This window comes from Solanum tuberosum, unplaced genomic scaffold, assembly GCF_000226075.1.
Source record: "Solanum tuberosum cultivar DM 1-3 516 R44 unplaced genomic scaffold, SolTub_3.0 scf00028, whole genome shotgun sequence".
Classification (NCBI taxonomy): Eukaryota; Viridiplantae; Streptophyta; class Magnoliopsida; order Solanales; family Solanaceae; genus Solanum; species Solanum tuberosum.
Window position 1 is genome coordinate 1,300,571 of NW_006238954.1, and position 27,383 is coordinate 1,327,953.

The 27,383-nt window shown below is 35.1% G+C and overlaps 2 protein-coding genes across 4 annotated transcripts; one reads left to right on the plus strand and one right to left on the minus strand.

The window, feature by feature from the left end:
• The first annotated feature begins 1,035 nt into the window (after window positions 1-1,035).
• LOC102593310 (glycine-rich RNA-binding protein RZ1A) lies at window positions 1,036-6,419 on the plus strand. Its single transcript, XM_006341769.2, has 5 exons — window positions 1,036-1,145; window positions 2,992-3,123; window positions 4,441-4,983; window positions 5,077-5,577; window positions 5,659-6,419. The coding sequence occupies exons 2-3, from the start codon at window positions 3,013-3,015 to the stop codon at window positions 4,972-4,974; spliced, it is 645 nt and encodes a 214-aa protein (XP_006341831.1). The 5' UTR covers window positions 1,036-1,145; window positions 2,992-3,012; the 3' UTR covers window positions 4,975-4,983; window positions 5,077-5,577; window positions 5,659-6,419.
• Window positions 6,420-12,586: 6,167 nt separating this feature from the next.
• Window positions 12,587-26,692, minus strand: SERK3 (BRASSINOSTEROID INSENSITIVE 1-associated receptor kinase 1-like). 3 transcript variants are annotated; one of them, XM_006341771.2, is made up of 12 exons: window positions 26,162-26,691; window positions 25,080-25,212; window positions 24,931-25,002; window positions 20,675-20,818; window positions 18,951-19,022; window positions 18,783-18,854; window positions 18,618-18,697; window positions 17,994-18,125; window positions 17,572-17,913; window positions 15,812-16,206; window positions 14,558-14,805; window positions 12,587-13,054 (listed from the first exon to the last, which is right to left on the minus strand). In XM_006341771.2, exons 1-12 carry the CDS (start codon window positions 26,247-26,249, stop codon window positions 12,964-12,966), a joined length of 1,869 nt encoding a protein of 622 aa, XP_006341833.1. In that variant the 5' UTR covers window positions 26,250-26,691; the 3' UTR covers window positions 12,587-12,963.
• Between the last annotated feature and the right edge of the window lie 691 nt (window positions 26,693-27,383).

Here is a 27,383-nt window from a genome sequence, read left to right on the forward strand (position 1 = left end):
AATACAATGTTCGTTTTGATTGTTACATAATTTCTATTGTATCGTATCATTTAAATTCATCGTTAGGTAACAATGAAAAGATCCATTTTATGTAACGACCGATTTGGTGTGACCGCATTGTTATCTTAATAGTTTCTTCCTATTTTATTTTTATTTATTATTTAATAATCATATTTCATGATTTATCCTATCTTTTCATCGTAGCTCTATTTCACACTTTACTTTTCTTATAGATTTATCATTCAAATTATGAATGTGAATCACTAGACGGTAGGGGTGTGCAAAAACCGTTTTAACCAACAAATCGAACCGAAAAAAACACTATTGGTTTATTGATATTGGGTTATTGGGCTAACGGTTTTTAAACGGTTTCGCAAATTTTTTTATTGGGTTATTGGTTCAGTTTTCGATTTTATGATTTTTGTTAATGGTTAAACCGATAACCCAATAAGACTATACTAAATTTACTATTTTATCCCTAGACCAGTAAAACCTAATTATAACATTTTACAAACCCTATTACTTTAATCTCAGTATTACTTAAAACCCTAATTATTGTTTCATTCTATAATTGCAAGCACACTTCTAACTTGAATGTGTCAATTGCCTAGACTTGCTGAAAAATGATTGTTTACTTTTATGATTATTACTTTCATGCCAAATGCTGGAAAAATCATATGGTTTATATGAAAATTTTCTTATCGTGTATATTAATATATATAAGTATTTTTTTATTGGTTAAATCGAAAACTGAATCGTTAAGTATCATAAACCGATTAACCAAAAACCGATAAGAAATATGCTATTGGTTTGATTATTGGTTTGACGTATTTACAAACCGAAAACCAAACCAATAACACATAAAATCAAATCGAACCGATCGATGAACACCCCTACTAGACGGAGAACGATACAATTTATCCAAATAATATATTTATTAAAATAATACAATACAGTATAATATAATATATTATGAAATAATAGGGTAAGAACCGTATAGCGATCGTTACGGGTCAAAAAGGATGAGTGCAAGATGGAATAGATCCTCCTACATCTCTATGCATATTAGCCCTAAATATTCCTTCCTCAGTCCTCAAACGCCTAAAGCCTTCTCTCTTCCTCCTCTGCGCCTCTTCACTCTTCAGGTATCAATCAATCTTTAATTCTTCAATAACAATAGCTAGCACTTCCTTTTTTCCCATATATTCGAGTTTTTACTTGGATTTTGTTGCTATTTGTGTATTTTTTTTGCCTTACAAATGTTTGATTTCTCTTTGTTTGTCAACAAATTCATATTTATATGTTTCAGAAGAAAAGGTCAATGTTTTCTTTCTCAGTTCTGCCATGTTTAGTCTGTTCAATTTGTGCCCCAGGCTGAAAGATGATGCATTTTTTGTACCCGAGATATCGTGTCAATTCGAAAGAAAGGGGTCCATATTCTGCTGTTCCATATCTAGTATTGGTATCAATTTTGATCCATAAATGTGTCCAATCTTGAATGGGTTGGTTGCATCTAGTGTTAATATAAGACTAATATGGGTTTCCCCCGGATCAACCTGCTCAAATGGTTGGTTTCAACTTGGGCTATCTGCTTAAGAAAAATTGATTTTGAACTTGGGATATAATTTTACTTTATTGCGAATAAATAACTTTTTTTGCAACTCAATAATAAGCTATCTTGCCTGGACTCTTCAAAATCCTTGCCGAACCCATATTGACAACTCAACATGGGTGTGGGATCCACACCTAACTTGGTCAACTTACCTTGAGTGCTTTGATAACATATATGACTGCAAAGTATAGATTGATTGGGTATTTGGTTTGTTTTTGGGTTTATATCACATATATAGTTATATAAAGTATGAGAATGTTTTGCTTATACCACATATCTTATGAAGTAAATAGTAGGTGCTTATAAAGAATTAATTTTTTATTAGTTTTAGTTCAATAGCTCTAATTAATCGAGATATATACTTTATATGTTGTACTGTACATTTATTAGTTGTACCCAAACACCATTATCTGCACTTGGATCCATATATGGGATGAAGAATCTGACCTTTAGATCTGCACTAATATGAGGTACCCTCACCTGAGTCCAAGCAACTTAGGTTATGAGTGTGTGACCCACTGCTCATCCGTTCCGACAAAATATTTGTGATCCAAACAAACTTGTGATAGGTTGAATCATTGATTGGTACAGCCCATTTTAAGCCATCCATTTAAGAAACACGAATTCCTTTCCTTATGATTCAAATATTGTGTTAATATTGAAACTTTGATGTAATGATAGTTGGGTGTAGGCAGTACTGGGTAAAGCTTCTTTTTTTTTAATGTTAAAAACAATGGAATATTGGTTGTCTGCAAGCTTTTGCATTCTTTTTATTTCAGAATGTGATTATTGGGAATGATCGTTTGGGCTTGGCTGCTTTACAGTCCAATAATTGTAGGTTCTACAATAACATTTTATAAGACAGGAGTGAATTCTTGTTTGAACTTTGCCGCACCTACTTTCAGCCCCTTTTCTATTTGCTTGTAGTCTTCAACTTTTTGATTATATTATTCCACATTCAATTTAGATTTCTAGAAGCTTCATTTTGCAAAACTCAGAACTTTGTACCGAAACAAAGTGTCATAGCATTGATGAAAATTACATAAATGAATAGGATAACATGATATGTATGTTCACAGCACATATTTGATAAGTGGAGGCATAATATTCTTTTTAACTAGACCAAAGCATGATACTTTTGTCTTGTAGTCTCTACATCTTCAAAACCAAATTTGTCCAATAGATCAGTTATTAGTAACCCACGCCATTGATGATTACTTGAAGCACTTTTTAATATGTCTTTTTGAGACTGAATGTCATGTAATGAAAAGAACATTATGTTAATTTAGCCTTGATGTGTTCCAGCTCTGGTTCATTCTTGATTTTCCTCACCCCCTCTCCCCCCTTCCATCTTTCTCTCCATATATTTTCCCTTTCAGTTGGAAAAAGCTGATTGAAAAATGGGGGAGGATGACGAGTACCGCTGTTTCATTGGTAACTTATCATGGTCAACATCGGATCGAGGGCTAAAGGATGCATTTAGGAAGTTCGGCAATCTTCTTGACGCCAAGGTAACAATTAGTTATTCTTTACAGGTTGTCTTCTTATTCTTCCATCTGTTTGGGCTTCTTTCTCCCACCCCCACCTCCAATGCCCACACAACTTGTACTTCTGTTGTGCAAACTGTTAGGTTGGTCCATTCTTGCCTTTTTAATGCCTCCCCTATAAGAGAAAGTGGTATATTTAATATTTTGCTGGTACAATTTCCTTTCCCCATGCCTGTTTTTGCTGAAATTCATAGAAACTATTTGTTAACCTCTTTTGAGTTAGTTTCATTCTAATCATGAAAACAGTTTTTCCAAGAGCTCTTGCACATTGATTGTTGTAGTATGTTATGTACTATTATTTTTCTTATTTACACATAGTGCTGTACTCCCTTCTCATGCGCAAGGGAAAATCAAAGAAAAATGAGGTTTCCCCCCTGAAATGGCTGGATGATCTTTTTTAAAGAGCGCTAAAATGCAAAATGAGCAGGAAAATATATGCTCAACCGCCACATCAAATGAGTAACTACTTATTGAAAAAAGAAGAAGTAAATGTGAGTAGTTACAAGAGCTTGCTAGTCTATTTATAAGTGAGATGCCCCCATAGTCTTTTTGATAAGACGTGTAGCTTTGTATTCATTGAATAGAAAAGCTGTGCATCCCACATACAGTCTGGGAATTCTGGAAAAAGCATCAGTTTCCTTTCTTAGATTAATGGAAATACTACAAATCAGTGGTCTTAGCAAGAACTAATAACTAACACTCCAAAGCCTGTAGGATAGTTCATCCTAATCATAACTGGAACTCAGGGGCCTTGTAGGAAAGAACTAAGTGCCCGTTTGGATAAGCTTATAAAAAGCAACGTAACTTATAAGTTAAAAGCTAAAAGTCATAAGTAGGGGATACCCTACTTTTGGCTTATTTAATACTTTTTTGGCCTAAAGGTGAGTGCTTAAAAGTACTTTTTAGCTTTTTCAAACACCTCCAAAACTAAAAAAGTGGTTAAAAATCGAAAGTACCTAAAAAAAAGCAAATCCAAACACCCCCTAATTCATTTTATTTTGGAAGATGCAATTTCAGCCGCTGCATGAAACCATCAGCGACACAAAACATCTCAGTGCAGGAATAAATAGTAATATGCTACAGTCATGTTGTGAGCACTTCATTGACAAATTTTGCAGAATACAGTTTGGATTCTGATTAAGTCTGGTGCAACACTGTGACAACCTCTTCGTCTTTTTTCCTTTTCCTTATTTGTTTCCCATTTTCTCGTACTTTATCTGGATATAGATTTTCACATGCCCCACATCTCTATTGTCTAAACTCTCTTTCTGTTTGGTTCAGGTTGTAGTTGACAAGTTCTCCGGCCGATCTAAAGGATTTGGTTTTGTTACATTTGATGAAAAGAAAGCAATGGAAGAGGCCATTGACGCAATGAATGGGATGGATTTGGATGGCCGTGCTATCACTGTGGACAAAGCCCAGCCTCAACAAAGTTCAGGTAGAGATTATGATAGTAATCGGCCCCATGACCGTGACCGAGATCGAGGTCGTGATCGCAGTCGCAGTGATCGTGAATACGGAGGTGGGCGGGGATCTGGTGGTGGAGAGTGCTTTAAGTGTGGCAAGCCAGGACACTTTGCTAGAGAATGCCCTAGTGAAGAAGGTCGGGGTGGTCGGTATGGCGGCAGAGATGATAGGTATGGTGGTGGCGGAGGTGGTGGTTCTAGAGGTAGTGGTTATGGACCTGAAAGAAATGGAGATCGCTTTGGAAACCGCAGCAGCAGGGATGGTGGTGGACATGGGGGAGGTGAACGATATAACCGTGATCGTTCAGGGCCATACGATCGTCGGGGTTCTGGCTCTCGCGCTGGTTAATGCTTTAAGGTGTGTAGGTATTTTGGACTTTCTGATTTCACTGTATGATATTCATGGAATCATTTAATTGTGGTAACTAAAGTTTTAACCTGTCGGTTGCAGCTGAAGGGCTAGGCGCCAACCAAGCTGGATACAGAGAGTTTGAAGTATGTCTCATGGCATCTTGTTTCCTTGGCCTGTGAGAAGAAGTGGATTGATCTTTTGAACTTATGAAACTTGGCACTTTAATCTACTGTTCTATGTCCATAAATGTTCTATAGTATGGATTGATTGGGATCTTATGCGTGCTTAATTCACACTTTTGAATGTGGTCTCACACTTTTGAATGCAACTATGGCTGCTGGTTATTTGCTTTGTTGGCTTGGAAAGTAGAATACTGTTGTTTGCTGCTGGAATCATAATGGTCTCTTGTGTTCACAATTGTACCTCTGAAATTTTGTGGTGATAGATGGGTCTGATGAATTGCCAGAAATGTGTATTGGCGATAAAATTTCTGTGGTACGTAAGCGTGTTCCTGTCAAATTGGGAAGCGAGGGTGAATTAGAAGTGGTTTTCCTGTATGTTCTCTTAGAATCTCTTAACAGTTAATGGGAGTAAAAACGGGTAATGTATTGCATTATTCCTCCATTTAGTCAGTTCCTAATTTGCAGCTTTACAGTATTAATGATGTTAACCTTTTGACAGGCTGACTTTGTTCAAATGGCCTTTTTTGAGTACATGGTTGGGTCTCTTTGCTAGTTTGGGTGCATTTAAACGTAATTAATTTGAGAAAGTATTTTGGACAGCGACAATTCGTCTGCAAGTTATTACACCACTAATTGCTCTTGTGTTCGGGAAGGATTGCTGGAGGATGACCTTTAAGTTTCCTTTTAGATGGCAAGTTGTTAGATACTCTTGAGTTCAGCAACAGAGGTCCATTAATTTTGTTCTGGTTCTGATGTTGCTCCTACACGGAGAAGGTTCTTGTTCGTAGTCGCAGTTTCCACATTTGAAACCCGGATGAGTGTCCTTTTGTTTCAAGTGAGGCTTCCTTTCCTTGTCAGCTTGTGGTTCTTGGTATTGCTTCGAAAGATGGTTCTGTTTTTCAATTTTTGCTGGAGGTATGGCTGATTTTGTTACCGGGTCCGAAAGTGGGTTGCTTATTTGAATATTTAGTACTTCATCCGTTTTTGTTTTTTTTTTGAGGTGGGAGAGGGAGTTGCCTCTTTGCTCAGTTACTCCTTTTTAGAAACATTGTAGAATTCTATTTCTTGTTTTGCTTTCATACCTGGGAACCCATTACCCCATCATCTGCAGACAGATTTAGGAGTAGGGTTGAACCTTTAAGGTTCTTAAAACACTAATATGCTGTATTTTTTTTCTTTCTCAAACACCCATTACCTGGTTGAATATCTCTATGTTTAGTATCCCAAATACTTCGAACGGAGGATTGAATATTGGTTGTATCTGTCTACCTGCCTCTAAATTATATACTTGCACCCTTGAGTACTTTAATTAGCCATGTCTAATGTTAGACTAATTATGGGTATCCTTACTTTCCATGTGTACTTTTTGGTCCAGGTGATGTTGTTTATCTTTGTTTAATCGCCAACGAAGAAACTTGGCCAATGATATGTTTTTCTACTTTATGAAGAGATGATGTAAAGTTAGTCGTTCGTTTGTGATTTTAAACCTTACGAAATGTTGACAATCACAATACCTTTGAGCTTACCAAAGTCAAATGAATAAATGTTTTTTCGTATTTACCAAACATAACAAAATATTACAAAACACAACATATTGGAGGAATAAAAGAAGTCTGCACTGCTTTTACAATCACAACAACAGCTTTGTCGTTCACCACTATTTGATCCTAATCCCTTATTTATCATCTACCACACCTATTTTTCTTTCCAACTATAGCTATAGCCATCGTAACACTCCTGCACAAATCTGTTAAATTGTCAAATTTGGTGTTTTTAAAAACCTTAAAGATCATAAAAATGAATCGTTCAAGAAATCTGATTTGAGAATATGCATGACATAGCATGATTTCATTAGCTATTGAGGGTATTTCATGAGTTCATGGGATTAAGCATGTTGTGAAACACAAGTTCATAAATTCTGAGTTGTATATCATCTGGTATTCATAATTTCATGAAGTAAGATTGAGGTCACTATATTAAAATTATTTTGCTTCTTATTCTAGGAACTGAGCATGGACGAGAATCAATATGAAGTGCATAAGCATGGGTTGATATGCGAGACATAAGTAGGGTTTTATAATGATTGAAATCTGAGGAATGCTCTAGAGTAGGAATGGATCGCTATCTCATCACAACTCATTATGAACAAATCAGTATATGATTTTCAAGACCTGTTTTGGCTCTTCACCCTATCATCTCCTCCTTGGATTCGAAGACGACATTCTAAGTCTCTGGACCTATTCCACACTCTTTAAACTAAACTATATTCACTTTACTCTAAAGGTTGGAGCATCACTAATCATATGACTACGTACTAAATTGTCTCTAATGAATCATATCTGCACATACTTTCTTCTAGACTTCTTTTTGAGATACTTGTCTTAACTTAATTCCTCCTGCCTCTATAGTCATATTTATGCAACCCCTACTCTTTGTGGAGTATAAAACCGCCTCCTCTGGCTCTTAATAATCTAGATTCTTCTTCTTAACCTGCTAACCTTACTCTTCTAAGTTCATATATGATTAACTAAAGGAAACTTGAACTTTATTGAGAGGCTCATTATCACCTCTCTGTAACCCCTTCGACCAACTCTATAGGGTGATATAATGCTTACATTGCTCCTATTGGCAGCTCAAGGATACTAACTAGGTACATATATCAAGTCATAAACTTAGAGCCTCATATGACTATTACTATCTTGGATACAAATATATCTTTCTGAGGCTTAAGTCTCTCTTCTAACCAAAGATTTTTCCACAACCTACAACCTCTCATAGGGAGCACAAATACTTTCTAGTTGTATCTCCACGCTCATTGAAAGCCTATCAACTTAAACTTCTTCACATGTTAACTTCCATTCACCTCCTAGACTTGATCAATATATACTAACGCGATGGCATACTCTAAGTCACCTTAACAAATAACTCTTCTTATGATACTACCATAAAATCTACACACATTCATTGCGCCTAATTAGCCAACACATAAGGGCATAACACCTTATTACTCACTTACTAGGTGCATGATTGTAACTACATACTTTACTCAATCATTATACCCACCCTTTTAGGTTATTACACTTTTAATTCATGCTTCTAACTCTGGAAAACTCAACTGCTTATGGCTCATACACTGTAAATCACATTATCTTTTGGGTGAAAATACTACCGAAGAATTCTAAATCATACTCCCCCCTTAAAGGTATCATCTATTGCGAGGTTCCACAAGGGGTATGAGAGCATATCATACTTTGGCTGAACGCACAATTTATGTGAACAAACAATGGTGCATCTTTTCGAATCGAATAAGGTTAAATGCACTTATAGGCTCCTCTCAAGCACTTGTGACCATAGTGAGAGGAATATGGAATTTATTTGTTTCAACCACCTCAAAGATGAGGCATAGTCAGAGGATTTGGAGCAACACATGAATCTACACAAGTTTCTTACGAGACCTTTGTTGCATGATCTAGAGTATGAAAGAAGGGAAACATTTTCTTAAATGTCTATAGTTCCTTTTTTGTAGAAGTGGGGCACATACAACCATAAATAAGATCATATTGATAGGATTTCATAGACTCCATAGAACACTTGAACTCTAGGCTCTAATATCAAATTTTTCATGCCTCGAGCCTACACCTTAGGTGTGGCCAACACTCGAAACCACGAATGACCCATGCATACCCTTGTCATGGCTGCCACTAATCTAAGGGGCCGTTTGGTTATTGGTTAGAGTTATGTAGGTATTAGTTATGTAGGATTTAGTTATGCAGGTATTAGTTATGCAGGGTTTAGTTATGCATGTATTAGTTATGCAGGTGTTACTTATGCAGGTATTAATTATGTAGGATTTAGTTATGCAGGGTTTAATTATGCAAGTATTAGTTATGCATATATTATTTAATTATGTAGAGATCACAATGCATAAATTATTAACTAATAAATATTGAATTTGTTGTAAATTAATATATATTACTTACAAATAAATAAGTAAGCAAGTAGTATAAATTCTCCCTCTTTTTGAATAAAAAGTAAAGAAAAAAAATTCTCCCTTTATACTTAATTGGGAATGCTATTTTTTCATTTTGTTATTTTTTTATGTTTATAACTTATAAAAATAAAATACGATTAATATATTTCAAGTACATTATAATATCCTATTTTATATAATGTAAATATTCTATCAATATGTTGTATATATTGTTTATACAGTTTTAATATACCAAATAAATGAATTATGTATAAATTCACATCCTAAACAAAATAATAATACATGTTAATTAAAGAAGTGGAATATATTTAATAATATATAACGCTATATACAATTCAATTTGTAATATTAATAAAATATTACATTTGGATTTCAAATGAAAACAGAAAAAAAATAGTTGTTCGTGTATTAAAAAAAAGTTAGGAAAATAGCATAGTTGGATAACATTTTCAATGAAAATAATTAAAAATAAATTAATAAGGGTAAATGTGTAATTTACTATTTTAATACATGTATAACTAATACCTGCATAACTTATTTCACCTTCTACCCTGCATAACTTATACATAGATTCCCTCATAAGTTATGTTGGTATTAATTATGTAGGACTACAAAAAAACACAACCAAACACCGTATAAAATTAATACATGAAAAACTTTTATACAATATTTAGAATTCTACCAACCAAACATGGTATAAGTTATGTTGACTTTTCCACCTAAAACAAAATTTCTACCAAACATGGTAAAAGTAATGCATCTTTTTATACATGGATAAAATGCAACTTATACAGTAACCAAACGACCCCTAAATGTATACCAACTGTGTGAAAGCTTTTAAATATGAGCATGTAATAGATTTAGAAAATAACTCAATAACTTTATAAATAAAAGTCTTGATAATAAAAATGTTTGTAAAACAACTAAAACTATAACTCAACTAACTCGCCTATGAAACTTCTAATGTACCGAAGGTGAGTTGCCGGGACAAGACCCCTGGCTACCTAGATACTCTACTAGCAACGACTACTAAATACTCTAGATGAACTACAGTCCTTCAAAAGCGAGGAGTCCTCATCAATACTGGAGGGAAGGTGAATCCCAATGACATGTCTACTGTCTATCCCGAGTACCTAAATCTGTATCAATAAATGATGCTATGCTGAATGACATCATTACATGAAATGTATAATATTTAAAATAACTGAATGAAACAACTGGGTAAAACTGAACATAATGAGTTGAATGAATAACTCTAAAGATAGACTAAAATAAGTTTACTAAATAGTATAAAATAAGATTTTTCAATTGAGAAGCTGGGATATGTTCTAAAACTGATTAATTAAAACATGATAGTTGAATACCTGAGATTGAGAAGAAAGATACAAAAAATAGTATGCAAATATTTTTGAAGCACTTTTATCATCTGTCTTTGAGTTGAAAACATATCTAACACTATTAATCTGAGAAATTACCATATTTATGAATGTATAAATGGTAATACCAGTTGGAGTTGTAAGAATATTTATAAAAAATTTAAGTGGGAAGTTTCTTAGAATCGAGATACATCGTGTGAGCTCATAATGTCCAACAACTAACCTAGTTAGGAGGGATACTCTATACTTTTTTAGGGAATAAAACCTATCTATCTAATGTGGATCCACTACAGAGTCTCTTGGTATAAAGAAATTGATCGACTTGATGTGTGCTCGCTCAAATCCTACGGTGGCACATGGTTAAGAGACTTGTATTTTCTGAACCAGAGTCCTATTAGTGCTAAATAATCCCCCAAAAATAGATTCTCTTAGTATATCATGAAAATATATCTGAAATCATGTTGTGAGTCTTTGCTCAAAATATGTAAAATTGTATTACTTGTGAGGCCCAATGCTCACAACTATGTGAAATATACTGTTGTGTTGAGTTTTCGTAATAAAAGACTTTTTAAAAAAAAAAATCATATCTAAGGAAAAGTTCTAAACTTTCATAAAAACTCTTTCAAGTGACTGAACCTTCTTTCAAATATAATCTGTGTAATAGGTATAAAGAAATTTCATGAAAATATGTTTTACTCATGAAAATAATGCATATGAAATATTATGATAGGTTTTTAAAAATAACTAAAGCTAAGAAGGATCCATATGGTAGAATAAATATAAACCATCACTAAAGAATCATCAATAAATATGAAATACAATAGTTTCAATAATATGATTCAACAATGGAAATTTCGAATTAGAGGGAATTTGAAATCATAGACTTTAGGATAAAAACTCTACTTTTGATCTTACTAACTGAGTTCCTCACTATGATAATGTTTCATACCTTGAATCTCCCCAATTGAAACTCTAATGTTGAAGAGGAATCCCAAAAGCCCCTTCTTGAACTTTGAGATGAGTTCACTTAGAACCTTAGGTTTTGATGGTAGATTCTTGCTTAGGATACATAATCATTTGTTAGAATCACTTAGAAATCACAGGAGTATGATTGCCTTGATGTGGAAGGAGGTATAGTCTCTTTGATAGATGGTGAGTCTTTCTCAATACCAAGTCTTGAACTCTAGAAGTGAGTTCTTGGTTTTGCTAGAGATAAGAGGAGAATTTGATGTTAGAACTAAATATGAGTGTATTTATGTATTCAAACACCACCGTATTTTACCCGTGACTTAGCTAAATTTAATTTGCATATAATCTTTTGAGAATTTATGTGTTTATTGAATATTTTTTTCTCCCAAACATCAGGCTATGCGTGTGTATGATAAATAAAATTTTAGCCCTCATCTTTGCTATCACCTAGTGGTCTCACTACTTGTTGGGAAAACAGTTGTCAAACTTGATCAGAAAGCCCTAAAGTTTCGATTTCATCAACATATTCATACAAATTTCCAGGTGGTTTGTATCTCAAAGCTCATGGCTTTTGATTTCACTATTGAATATAAGAAAGGGGTTTAGAACAAAGTTGTTGTTGCTTTGTCAAGAAAATACAAGGTTGAATTGTTGGCACTCTCATTGCTCACTCCTCATGATTCTTGACTAGATTAAATTAAGGCTTCTTGGACTACTGATCAATCCTTACGAGAGATTATTGCTAAGGTTCAGATAGTGTCTTATAAATCTTTCACTTGGCATAACAAGCAGTTGAGATGGTGGTTGATGTTGATCCTAACCTAAGGAGGAACACCACTACACTTTGGCATGACCCTACTCGGGGTGTCACTCGAGCATGGATGCTACAATTAAGAGGTTACAACCACTAGTTTATTGGAAACATCTTGTGTAGAATATCAAAGATTTCATTAATAGATGTAATATATGTCAGAGACTTAAATATGATGTTGCAGCAAACCTAGGGTTATTACATGTTACAGAATAAATGAATCAGTAGTTAGTTTTGCCTTATGAGTAGTTAGTTATGTTGTTGGATTAGTTAGAAGCAGTTAGCAAGATAAGATTCTTTCTCATTTCTATATAAGGCATTGTATCATTACAGATTGAATCATCAATTAAATATACAAGTACACTTTCTGATGGAATTCTTTTCTTCATCTTCTATCTTTCCATCCACCATAGCTGAATAACTCGAGCTTCTCCGCTAAGCTCCTGTCCAGCTGCTAAAACCTCGGATTCCTTGAGATTGGCTAACATTACTACCTCTCCGAATTCCTAGAGGTGGGTGGATTGACATTTGCTTAGACTTCACTGAGGGCCTGCCTAAGTCTAATGGTAAGGAAGTTATTTTGGTTGTTGTGGACAGATTAAGCAAGTGATGGCATTTCATGGCTTCTTCCCATCCCTACTCTGCTCAATCAGTAGCTCAGTGCTTCCATGGCAAGTTCTTTAAGCTCCATGGGATGCTTGTCACCTTGATTAGTGATAGAGATAAAGAATTCCTTAGTACCTTTTGGCAAGAGCTGTTTACTTTACAAGGTATTCAGTTACAAAGGTCTACTGCATATCATCCTCAAACTAATGGTCAAATAGAAGTAGTGAATAGAATATTAGAAACATAGTTGAGGTGTTTTTGCTCTAATTAGTCTAAAGAGTTGTTTTCCTATTTGCCTTGGCTAAATGGTGGTACAATACTACCGACCTTACAACTCTTTAAGTGTACTCCCAATGAAGTTCTATATGGACATAAACCTCCTATCCATCTCCCTTATTTGGTTAGTGAAGTTGTCACTTATATGGTGGACAAATCCTTTAACTGCTAGTGAATCCATTATTCAGCTATTGAAATTCCATACGCTCATAGCTCAGTAGAGACCGAGGGATACAACTAATAAGCATAGGTATGATATAGGTTCTTTTCAGAGGGAGATTGGGTCTACTTGAAGCTTCAGCATGACAATTTTTTGTTGTTGTGAGGACATTTCCTAAATTGGCTGCTAAATATTTTGGCCCTTATGCTATTGATGCTAAAATTGTAGCAGCTGCCTATAGGTTGTTGATATCATCTGATGTTTTTATCCATCCAGTTTTCCATGTTTCACAATTGAAGAGATGCCTTTAAGGTTCCAACAATCATCAACCATCCCACAGTCTTTCATCTTTCCATCCCTTATTGACATGTCCTTAATGTTGTCCAAGAAAGGAGATTAGTGAAGAGGGATAAACAAAGTTGTTGGCCAAGTCTTGGTGAAATGGTCTGATATTGATGCTATCAGGTTGCTTGGGAATATGTATCAAAGTTGCAGCACAGGTTCCCTACATTTCATCCTTGGGGGTAATGATACAAATCTAAGCAAAGTTTAAAAGTAAACTAGCTGAGTTGGAAAGTTAGATAGGTGACATGACACATTAGTTAGAATATTTAAAGTTGTTAGACTGCAACCATTAGATTTCCAAATTTCAATTACTAGTTTTCATTTCTATAAATGTAGCCATTACATTATAGCATCTGTATAATGTTTTATTGGTCTATAATACTACAAAATTCAGCCATCAAGAGGAGGAGACAAACTGTCACTGAACATGAAAGAAACTATGATTACTTTAAGTTTACAAAGTGTATATTCTTTAACAAACGCCACTCTATCTGATACATTAGAAAAAGAGAAGGTGCAAAGATGCTTTCTACAGCCATTCCTGCTATAAGTTGATTTTCATGTTCAGACCTGTTGTAATGACCCAATCACCTATACACATTTGGACATAATCAAATACAATATAACTGACTGAAACAAAAAAAGAAGGAAAATGGTATGCACAAAGATGACATATACCAATTAACCCAAAAAAAAGAAGATGACATATACCGATTACAGATACAAGGATACAAAGAGGATTTTCCCTCAAAAGAGTCGGTCCTATATGTGCTGATGGCAGAATAAATGAAAGATCATCTTGGCCCTGACAACTCATCCGGTCGGATATTTGAAGTGGAGTCAGCTATTATCCAATCAGTATGGTGGTGGTGGACATGGTTGAAATCTTGCCGGAACATCTCCTCCTTTTGCCATTCCTCCCACCTCTCAGCAAGGCCATCACCTTCAAGCATTCTTACAACTTCTGACATCTTTGGACGTTCCGTAGGCGTACTCTGCGTGCAAAGTAGAGCTACCTGAATAAGCTGTTCCACTTCTTCTTCATTGTAATTACCTTGAAGATCTGCATCAACTAATGTTTCATATTTCTTGTCCTTCAGGAGTCCCTTCACCTGAATATCCAGTGGAATGTTATAAGTCAAATAATAGCCATGCATGCAACCATATGTGCCATCTCTAAGAGCACAGTCACTAGAAAAGCTAGTAAGATCTGAAGGGAGACTAAGAAAACAGCACATCAGTGCATGAGGCTCAAACACAGCCAAGTGTTTCTGATTGACATTAGTGGCATTGCTGTCTATTAGTGTTCATGTTGCTATTACAGTTTTTGTATCCATCAGAGACGCAAGAGGTTCAGAAAAGCTTTTAATTTTAATAGTCACTTCCTAACAGTTTGACCATCTCCTTTTCCTTCTCCAGGATGGCGATCCCACATAAGACTAGCCTTTCTCAAGGATGCTCCTGAATGAGTACCTGTCCTAAAGTATACTATATCTACCCCCAAAAACAACATGACTGAAGTGACATTAATATGGCAGTTGCAGATACACCTTAGCTTATTTGAATGAAAATGAAAAAAGTATATTTTTCTAATCTTCAGATAGCATCAGAAATGAGAAGTGGAGATGCACATTTTCTAGATTAGTCACAAATTGAGGGGACGAATTTGGCAACCTAACTGTTGAAGCACCTGCAAGAATAAGATAATGAAAGTAATCCACTCTAATTATAACCTACATGCTCGTGCAATTTTAGCAATGAATGGTTAAATCCTCCTGAAACATCTAAGCCTTTTTTAAAAAAAATTACTCACAGGGAACTGCAACGAATGTTACTTTCACACCACAAAACCACAATAAATAATAAGCAACGATGCAGGTCTCGTACCACACCATTTCTTCAGGATGAGCACATCAGTGTTCAACAACTAACACTACAGTAGAAAAAGACATCAAACTTTGACTTATAGAAGAGAAGAGAGAGTTGACTTGATCTTTTCAGAACATTCCAAGACTGTTCACTGATAGCAGAAGTGACTTGATCTTTAAGCAAATCCAAATTGCTGATTGATAGCAGAAGCAAAATAACTTAAGCATACAGGACAGTATAAATGCTTACCCAATCTAGCAGCATGACATCATCATCATTCGCAAGTCGAGCAAGATCAAAAGCCCTTTGCCCAGTTATGAGCTCTAGAAGCATAACCCCATAGCCAAACACATCAGTTTTCTCAGAAGATTTACCAGTAGATAAATATTCAGGGGCAATATGCCCAATTGTACCACGTACAGCAGTGGTAACATGAGTATCCTTGTAGTCCATGAGTTTAGCTAACCCAAAATCCCCAACAACTGCTTCAAACTCCTCATCCAACAAGATATTTGCGGCTTTGACGTCACGATGAATAATTTTAGGATCACAATGATCATGCAAGTAAGCAAGGCCTCTTGCAGATCCAAGTGCAATACGCTTCCTTTTTGGCCAGTCAAGTGGGGGCTCTGATTCAGGCCTCTCTAGAAAAATGTAAATTATCCCATGAGCATAAATTCAAGCTATTCAGCAAACTGGAAACAGGTTCCTATTTAAGCTTGAATAAGTTATAAAAAGAAAACTGATCTTTTTGGGTCAATATCACTCTAAATCATGAAACACCAAGTCATGAGGCATTACTTATCCAGTTTCATACAATAATAAAAATATGTATTCTCTTTCAAGACATTTAATTCTTTTTGACTTTCAGATGTGCTCATTAAATAAATTTTATCATGAACTGCAGTCTCTATATTCAGTAAGATATCAAGGATAGCACCACTTGTGAAATTGGTCCATAGAACACAAGCAAAATCATAAACAACATTGACACCTTGTTAAATATACATACCCATCATGAGAACTCATAAAAAATTCAATCACTATAATAACTAATAGCACAATGAAATTGATGTGAAGATTCCACCACTGGCTTACACTTCTGCAGTAACTTTTTCAAATTTGTTACAAATTTATGAAAGAAAAGTTAAAAGACTAAAGGCTTGTCATTAACATTAGCTATTGGCTTTTTTTCTGTGGTTAGACCAGCTATGTTGTAAGGTCAGAGTGTTGGCCAGCATTTAGAAGATGAAAGTGGCAGAGATAAGGATGTTGCGATGGATGTGTGGGTTTACTAGGAGAGATAGGATTAAGGATTTGGATATCCAAAACAGGGTGGAAGTGACATTGGTGGAAGACAAGATGCGGAAAGTGAGGTTGAGATTGTTTGGACATGTGATGAAAAGATGCACGGATGCCAAGGGCGGAGGTGAGAGAGGTTGGCTATGGATGGATTTAGGAAAGGTAGAGGTAGACCGAAGAAGTATTGGGGAGCGATGATTAGACACAGCATGGCGTAATTGCAGCTTACCAAGGACATACCTTTAGATAGAAAGTTGTAGAGGACACAAATTAGGGTAGAAGATTAGTAGGTAAAAGTACATCCATACTAGTAGGTAGGAGTGCGTTATATTGTTGCCCTTACTAGTAGTTGTAGTACTATGCTTGTAGTTTCTTGTTCTTCGATTTTTGTTGATATATGATGTTTTATGTAGTTCTATTACAGTATTACTTTGTGCAGTACTGTTTTGATACTATCTGTTGTTTTTGTTGCTATCTATTTTCTCTTGTACTTCAATTATGTCTTTTTCTAGACTATTTTTGTCTTGAGCCAAGAATCTATTGGAAACAACCTCTTTACCTGACATCTGAGGTAGAGGAAAGGTCAGCATATGCTCGACCCTCCCCAGACGCCACTTTGTGGGTATGTTGTTGTTGTGGTTGTTGTGAGCCTGCCTAAAGGTGAGCAAAAAGTAGAGGCAAGCACATGAAAATTAAAAAAGAGATACCTCTTAAACGTGATGCAACACTTCCATTCTCCATGTACGGATAAACAAGCACCCGCTCAGTGGGTGTCATGCAAAATCCCCGTAAACGAAGTAGGTTTCGGTGTACAGCCATGCTGATCATTTCTACTTCTGTCTGAAACTGTAACTCTCCACCTTGAGTACGTTCCTCTTTTAGTCTTTTCACTGCAACTAAAGAGCCATCAGCTAACCGGCCTTTATAAACCTTACCAAATCCACCTCTACCGAGTATATTTCTGTTGCTAAAATTATCCGACGCAACTTGTAGTTCACGCAAGGAAAACCTTTTGAGTTGTCCCAGATGAACTTCTGGATCCTCCTCAGCTGCAAAAGTAGTTATAAAGAGTGAGAACACATCCAAGTTGAAAGTACAATTAACTCAGATTCAATGTGTTTTGCCAAACCAGGAACATCAAAGAAGTGGTCTTGCGGTTTCCTCCGACGCCACCAAGCAATAAAAATTGCAGGAGCTGCAAATAGAAGGGCAGCGCCTGCAGCAACTCCTCCAGCGATAGCTCCAGTTGCGCTGTTGCCCACTGAAAAGATGATTGAGTTAACTTTTTATTTGTATGACCTAAATTTTAAAATACAGGCAATTCTAAAATATATATGGTACTTTTGACACACGTATCACTCGAACTTCAGAGTTTACAGTAAATCTAATTTCCAACAAAGAAAAAGATGTTGATAGTATCTCCAAGCTTATTTGAATTTTTTATTTTGGAAAGTCATGAATGCTGGATAACCACAAGACCCCAATACCTGTATAATTGATCTAAATAAACTAATTTATAGTGCCTAACGTAATGGTAGTTTTTTTCATAAAGAAAGTGCTTTCATAAGGGAATCCAGTCTGGGGCTCATCTCTTCAGCTTTCCCTAGGCAACCAGGCCTTTCCTTTCTTCCCATTGCCATCTCCCCTTATTGTGAATAACTTAAGGGATTTTCATGAAAACTAAATTGGAATAGGGAAAAAGGAGAGGTAGCACAATTTCATAACAGCATAAACACAAATTATGTCAACAAACCTGAAGATGACGATGAGGGCGTAGGAGGAAGGGGAGGAGGTGGAGAAACTGGAGGAACTTCCAACTGATTATTAGCAAAACTGAAATATAGGTACTCAATCTTTAGATATTCACTATTGTAACTTCAGGAACAGAAGGAACTACAAATTTATGCTTCCAACACACCTTATAGGAGTAAAAAGTGAAAAGGAACCGTTGACTGGAACTGGTCCTGTCAAATGGTTGTTTGAGAGATCACTGCATTGCAAGGCAATGACAATAAGTAACCCAGAAGAACTAGACAACACAGACAACATACAGCATTGATAAATAAAGGAACAACTTTATACTTACAGTACTTGAAGTGCAACAATGGTGGTTAGAGACACGGGAATACCTTCATTCAAACTGTTATTATTGAGCCTCCTTCAATTCAGCAAAGAAAAAAAAAGGATAAAAGGAAGGTTGATCAAGAGTAAGCAAGACAGGAAAAGAAGTTCGTCAAAGCGAATACTGGTCTAGAGCTCATTACTCAGTACATGTGCTAAATGTAGCGTACATGTGCTAAAGGTAGACAAAGACAAATACATTTATATATATAGGACTAGATACTCCAGAAAGATTAATTCCAATATGCTAGAAAAAACTTGCTGATAGTGTTTGCAGGTTGAGAATCACAGTTCATAGATAAAGTATTTTAGCAATGAACTAAATCCACAGGCCATTTTCCTGATAAGATGAGAAGTATCTCAGAATTGTCACTTTCAGTTGAGCTGCACGGCTGTGAGTCTATATCGAGAGAGACCAAGCAAGCACAACTTTGTTAATCAGATAATAATTGAAACTTTTAGAATATATTTTTATTCAAGTTGATTCATATTATTCTTAACATTTTATATTATTACTTATTTATCTCTGTTTGTCGTACAAAAAAAGAGTCCAGTCCAGTCACCTGGTCTTCACTCAGCAACCATACAGTATTTGGGAAACAAGAACAAGGTTTGCCAAGCATATCAACTAACTTTCCACTACAGAGCAAAGACAGAATGAATCATACAGATATATTCCCTGTTGACCTCTCAAACAACAAAGGTTTGTTCGCTGACAGGAGTAGTGATTTTCATAATGCTTCCACACATCAATTTTTTTTGGACAGAACCCATCAATGTAAACATAATAAACAGAAAAGTTACAGAACATCATACAGATTTGCTTAGAGAATTAGAAACTACAACCCCATTTGCATGATTTAGCTAGCGTTTGACCATAGATTTCCAAATATTTTTGGCAAATATTATTTGTGTTAAAATTTGGGTGAAATTTCACTATGTGTTTGGCCATAGTATTTGGGAAACATATTTCACTTTTTTAGGAAATATGATTTATAAAAGTTTTAAAAACTATCAAAACTAACCATAAGTTTATATTACAAGTCAATTGGATCTTCGTTGCAACAAATAACAAGCAGTGTCCATGACATTGGAGCAATATGGTAGTTCAGAGTGAGTGCAACAAGCATCATTCCATACATCGTCAAGTAGACAAAGCACATGACTTTGTTACCCTGAGCCAATTGTTCATCATTTTCATCAATAACCATATGATCAACTTCATATTCACTGAATATTTCATCACTACTTTGGTGTTTGGTGTTTACGTAAAAAATTATGTAATACAACGCAAACAACTACTATAGAGGGTGTTTTTGTAAAACATAAAAGTTTGGTGTAGAATTTAAATTTTTAAAAGATCCCAAATAATGAGATTTGGCCCAAATACTAGTTTTTTCTAGTATTGGGAATTTGGGTTATTTGCCAAATAATGGCAAATTGTATGGACAAACACTATATGCCAAATTTTCTCCCAAATTTTACTTGGGAAATCTATGACCAAACGGATCCTTAACATAGACGCTGCTTTCTTGATAAAAATAAAAATAGAAGGTGATCATTTCTGATTTAACTAAACTTCAGATATATATGCTAAAGATTTGAAACATTGAAAAAAAATAACCAAACTGAAAAAGAAACAAAAAGAGAAGAAAAAAACCGGAAGGAAATAGAATGTATAACTCGTACAGGAAGCGTAGTTTCTGAAGCTTGCCCAATGAGGGAGGGATAGGACCATTTAAGTTGTTCAGGTAAAGATCCAAACTAACCAACTCTGTCAAGTTCCCCAGTTCATTTGGAATTCTTCCGCTTATGTTATTACTATAAAGTTCCCTGAAATTAAAAAAAAAGATCATTAGCAAGTTATTCTGAGAATTTGCCCACCATGCCGCTTAAGATGAGACATGCCAACTAACATGTGCATAATTATGTTGCACATTTGAAGTGTAAATTACTTCCACAAGTTACACTCTTAGGTAAACATGAAAAAAAGAACAGATGTACTAAAGGGTCGTTTGGTAGGGGTATAATTAATAATAGAACTGAATAGGGTGTATTAGTAATAATGAGATTAGTTATGCTAGACTATTTTTTGTCGACTATTTGGTTTGTTGTATTATATAAATTGGGTGTATTAGAATATGAATAGTACTGGTATTGCTAATGTCATGATTTACTATGTATAAGAATAGTATTGAATAGGGTGTATTAGTTATACATAGGTTGAGAACACTACGAAACAAGGGATTAAATAATACCAAAGCTGATACCAGTACTATTTTCTCTAACAACTCCTACCAAACGACCCCTAAAAGCAATAGGTAAGGTATAACTATAGTGTAGACTAGTAACTAAGGAAGTTCCCCACCCAAACAGAGAGTATCGTGATTTTAGCACACAACTTCAGAATTTGGCAAGCAAATAATCAGGTGGTAGTAAACAACACCTAGATCAAGTGGCAAGTTAGAGATCTCTGGATTTCAAGATTCAGGGTTCAATTTTCCTGGAAGGCGGTTTATTTTTTACCTCGTGTAGATAACTCTGTAATTGAATAATTGGTTCTATTTGACTAAATTAAACTTTCATTGTCAATCTGCGCGAAAATAGTTCAAAACACCATTAATCGCTTCTTAAAAAATAGAAGAAAAGAAGCTTGAGGGAATAAGGAGCCAAGTTAACATACTTCATGTTGAGAGGATTTTATGTTCAGAGGATTCTACCACCACAAAAACTACAACATCAATATAATGGAAGCAGGATAGGTTATTTGCACCAACTTCCACTGGAGGACTGGTCCAAAAGGGTAGCAATGAGAACATTACATAGGGCAGTAGAATGAGCAAATCAAATATCTGTTAACATCACTATATAAGGTATTAAAGAACAATCTTATCAATTAATTCTGAGCAAATGTACCCTCAGAAAATGAATACATGGTTAATAAAGTAAAATGAAAATTATTCATATCACCAAAACCATAGCGTAATGTGGGAGCTGCAGATAGAGATAGATGGAGGATTGTCCTAGCCTGTATTTGGTGGACTGTTTGGAAAGAAAGAAATGCTAGATGTTTTGAGACCAAGAGCTGTGATCTTCAAAAGATCAAACTAAATTGTCTGAGGCTTTTTTGCTTCTGGTGCAAGCAGATGTATTTAGAGGACACTGAATCCATTATAGATATCCTAGGTTCCTGTTAGGATTCAGATTCAGTTTTCTTACTTTTTTGACAAGCTGTAAATATGGTTTACACTGCAACCCATGCACTGGGTCAATGAATATACACAAATGTTACCTTCTCAAAAAAAAAAAAAACATAGCATAATGTTGCATAACTCAAATAGGATAAAGTGACGGAATATCTACTATGAAATAACGTCCCTCTCTCCAAGTATAATATAGCTTCTTTCGCCAGTTCGGTTACAAAAAAAGAATTTGACCAGCATTGTCATATAAAATTTAACTTGAAAAAAAGTAAAATAGAATAATAGTTGTTAATGTCATAAAGTGGAGTGGCCTTCAGAAAATATCAAGCAATACTATTTTTGTAATTTTAATTCTTGAATACAAAAAAAGCTTTTTTATTTAGTAAATGATCAGGTAAATTGGGACTAGAAGGAGAATCACCAGCCAAACTGGTTTTTTCTTTCATTTTCCGATAACTAGTCAAATTTGCATCTTTGCAATCAAAAGAATATCCAAGTACATGAACAGAAATGCGTTGGTTCCTCCTAGAAAAATTAAGGTTGGATATTTTAAATTAGGGTGTGGATGATTCATAAAATCAACTTGATGGGGCAGTACACTTCTAATAAGTCGAGAAGCTACATGAGCAAATTTTTATGCACACAAAATTGACCCAAAAAAAGAAGGTAGTGTCGGCATTTATTCCCACTATAAAGTATTAAAAAATGCTACTCTCCACCTCACAATTCTTCAACCAAAAGACTAAAAATTAAGGAACGGAGACAGACCTTAGAGTCCAGAAGGTTGAGGCTGAGTAGGACCAAGACAAAATATTTGGAATGCAAGTTCAGTGACGTAACACGCCCGATGCTGACGTGGAAGTGAGGCTTGATTCACGAGTTATCCAAGGAAATGGGGAAATAGACGATGATGTCACATTTCGTATTGGTGCAGGGTGAATGAAATGAAGGCTCATATTCGGAGTATTGCGTGCTAAGAAAGTGCCACCAAAAGGTAAAAAGGCAAATTTTACAAAGTGGTGGTTAAACCAACTATGTTGTATAGGAAAGAGAGTTGGCCAGTCAAGCACTCTCACATTAAGGAGATAAAAGTTGCAGAGATGCAGATGCTACAATGGATATGTGGGCATATTAGGAGAGATAGGAATAGATATCGGGAACAAGGTAGGCGTGGCCTCAGTGAATGACAAGATGGGGAAGAGGAGATGCATGAATGCCCCAGTACAGAGGTATGAGAGGTTGGCTATGGATGGTTCCGAGAGGGGTAGAGGTACCCCGAAGAAACATTGAGGAGAGGTGATTAGATAGGACAAGACACAATTGCAGCTTACCGAGGAAATGACTTTAGATAGGAGGTTGTGGAGAACACAAATTAAGGCAGAAGGTTAGTAGGTAGTTGAGCTTTGTCTTGTTTATCATTCCTCACTAGTAGTAATAGTATTTCTCCTATAGCTGCTTCTCCTCAAATTTTTGTTACTAGCTACTATCTCTTACACTTCGATTATTGCACTATTTTGTTGTAGCTACTGTTCTTTTTTTCAGAATGCTTGTAAGACCTATATTTCAAGAAGATACTTGAACTTTGCGAGGCTCCTATTACCCCTCTAAAAAACTTTGAATTGGTATTATTACATGCTTCTATGACCAGTCCCGATTTTTAAAATGCAAATGTTTTTACGCACCAATCATTACTTGACACATGTTAATTTATTTTAAAGAAAACACTTTTTTGTTTTTAAGTTTTTCTTTATATTTCTTCTTTCTTTTTTCTTTTTCTCTCTCTTACGCTTTTGACTTCTTTTTATCCCTTTTTACTTTAATTTTGACTTCACTTTAAATACATCACCTTAAAAACATAGCCCTTAATGCTTATAATAATTGTTTGGGGATATTAAAAACTTATTGATACAACAACATACGTAGTGTGATCCCACAAAGTGGGTTCTAAGGAGGATAAAGTGTACAGACCTTATCCCTACCTTAGAGGGAGAGAGACGGTTTCTGATAGACCCTCAACTCAAGAAAAAAACAGTCCAAAGCAGTATAGAGAAAGAAATAACGGAAATGAAGAAGTTATGGAAAAATACTACAGACAACGGTAGTCATAAACAGATAAAACAATAATCGAAGTACAAAATACAACAAATAATAACCAAACTCAAAGGACAAGGAATTACAAGAGTAATATTACGACTAATAGTACGGCTAATAGTACAGAAGAATAAGTGAGACAACGATTAACTATCTTTAAGTAGACTTGGTACTTCCTCAGAATGGCAATGTACAAAGATTCACTTTTTCTAATAGAGATATTGTTCAGTCCCACTAGTGTGTGCCTCGACTACTCTACCGAATACCTGCTATCTTCCACTAGGCCACCGACTCTTAGGCAGATTGAAAGAATTCACCTACGCTTGCCTCTGCAAGGATTCAAACCTTGTGTCCAAGGTTGTTACTCAAACACTTGGACTGCTAGGCCACCCTTTGGGGGTTGTTCTGAGATTTAGTTGTTTAGGACAATAATAAATTTGTAATACAAAACCATCCTGGGGACTCAAAACACTAGATACTTCCTTCTGTAGAAACAAATATATACATGCTCATTTACATTTATGTTATGAATATTGATTAACACAATTATAAAGAAAATTAACTGATTTCAAGAAACATGGTCTGGAGCAAATCGAACAATCAAAGAACAGCCTTTAACATCCTTGAGACATAATGATTCAATTAGCTTACAAGTACTGCAAGTTCTGGAGTTGGCCAAGCTGTGGTACCAGTTGACCTGATAGATTTGCATTTCCTAGATCACTGTGTTAAAAAAGCAACCAAAATTCACAAATGAAACCACAATATGAAAGGAAGAAAAAAATAATTGTGTAGCTTACACTCTAGTCACACTATTTTCATTGTTGCATGTTACATGGAACCAAGTACAAGGATTAACAAGGGTTGCATCCCAACTCTGTAGAACACTATTAGGATCAGCCAAATTTGTCTTCAGAGCATTCAAGGCATCACCTGTCTTACATAAAAGATGATATATCAGTGATCAGCTCAACACACATTAAAACCAACAATTTCGAAATATTAGCTACAACATAATACATCATTTGCCAATACAATTTTTTTTCTCTCTCTTATTTTTGGGGATGGGGGCAGCCATTTTCAGGATTTACTCAATTTTGTGCTAAAATTGTCTCCTGCTAGAGCAAGACGAATCCATAAATGTGTTTAATTTCTGCACAGTGGCCGCACAAAATTTTTACACCATCAAGTACTAAAAATTTAACTACAGGAACAATTTAGGCTTAATATATCAATAGCCCTTAAACTTATCGGTAAATTTCATTTAAACAGTCGAACTACGACTTATTCCAATTGATGAACACATGTACAGTATTCCAATTGGACAGTTCCAATTCAAATTATGGAAAGTCATTTGCACGTATTCTCAAATCTCAAGTATCCGTTACCTAGAGAATAAGTTAACCACTAAAAATACGTCACCTCCTTTAGTTATACACATCAAGTAAAGCCTCAAGCATGTTCCAGTTTAGTCTGATGTGTATAAATAAAGGAGATGACATAATCTATGTGGTTAGCTTATCTACGTAATGAGACTTGAGAATACACATAAAATTTGAACTGAAAGTGTTTAATAGGAACCCTTTATCATATGTTCAAGTACTCAATTGGAATAAGCGGTAGTTCGACTGTCTAACTGAAATTTAATGACAAGTTGAAGGGGTTGTTGATGTATAAAGCCAACAATTTATAATAAGCCTCAATGAGTAACCTGCAAAAGCTGTTAGCAACCTGTTAAGTAACTTATATAATATGAGACTTGATCAATAAACTGCAGTTCAAGATTTTATGTAATTGGGATCCCATAACCACCCAATTAACGACTCAAAACTCCACATATATTTTAGCAGTGATGAAAAGGAAAACCCAAAAAGAAACAAACCTTCAGCGTTACCGGCGACCATTGACAAATTCAAAAGCAGCCCAATTAAGCAGAGAAATACCCAGATCGCCAACACCGACTGATCCATGATTCCCAGTCATCCACACCTTTCTACAACTAAAAACCAAGATTCTTCATTGAAACCACCCCGCTAAGAAAAAGAATCATCCACCCAATGGCACTCAGCTTCAAAAGTCAAACCCAAAAAAAGAAGAAGACTGAAAGCCCTAATCCCCAAAAAGTGAAGTCAATGCAGTAATAAGACTAAAAATGAAAGCAAAAGGGTCAGGGAAAAAAGGTATTTTTGTGGGTAGTTACAATTCTCTTTGAAAATTGAGGATGACAAATGGAAGAAGAGATGGAGAGAGGAAAGAAAGTTGGCACAAATTTGATAAAATATGAATTATGAAATTCAACGGAGGAATGGTGTAGGTGAAGCAGTCGTTGAAGAAGAAGAGAGTTAGTCAAAGCTTCATCTGCCTTTCACCCTTGGACTATTCTTTATTGGAAACATACAAAATTGCAGGTTGGATTATACAATTTTTTATATCATCATTTGGGAAATTACAAAAAATGGATTTCAAGTTTTCACACACATCACCCTTTTAACACAGTCACGTAGTAAGTAAACACACAAAGAAGTCAATCGGATTACACACAAGAAGTAATACATCAATAAGTTAATGGAATTACATGCATTATATGGAATTTAATGAACACAGACTCCAACTGTTTTAATTTATTTGTCTTTTTTTATTTGGCACAAACTTTAAGAAAACAAAAAGTTTTTAAATCTTATGATTTTAAACTAAAAATATGTAGAATATATCAAAATGTTCTTTAATCTTGTATTTTTATATATTCATGAAATAAAATAAAATTAAAGAGTTGTCAAAAAAAAGAAAAGAGACATTCTCTTTGACACAAAAAAAAAAAAGAGAGGATAGAGTGTTGGTAGGATAGCCATATGTGTGTAAGCTATATCTTAATTGCAACTCCCCTCTCTTATGCATTATAATAGATTTTCTTTTTCTAAAAGTAAGTTGTTTATGGGAAGATACTCTCATGTTGTGGAAGATCGTGAGCTAATTAGCACACAATACACATAAAGTAAATAACAGTGTTTTTAAAAATGTTTTTGGGGCGAGTCCCAAGGTGAGTCTCGGGGTGGGGCTTATCAAAAACGCTTTAGGGCGTAAATTAAAGACGTAGATCCATAAGA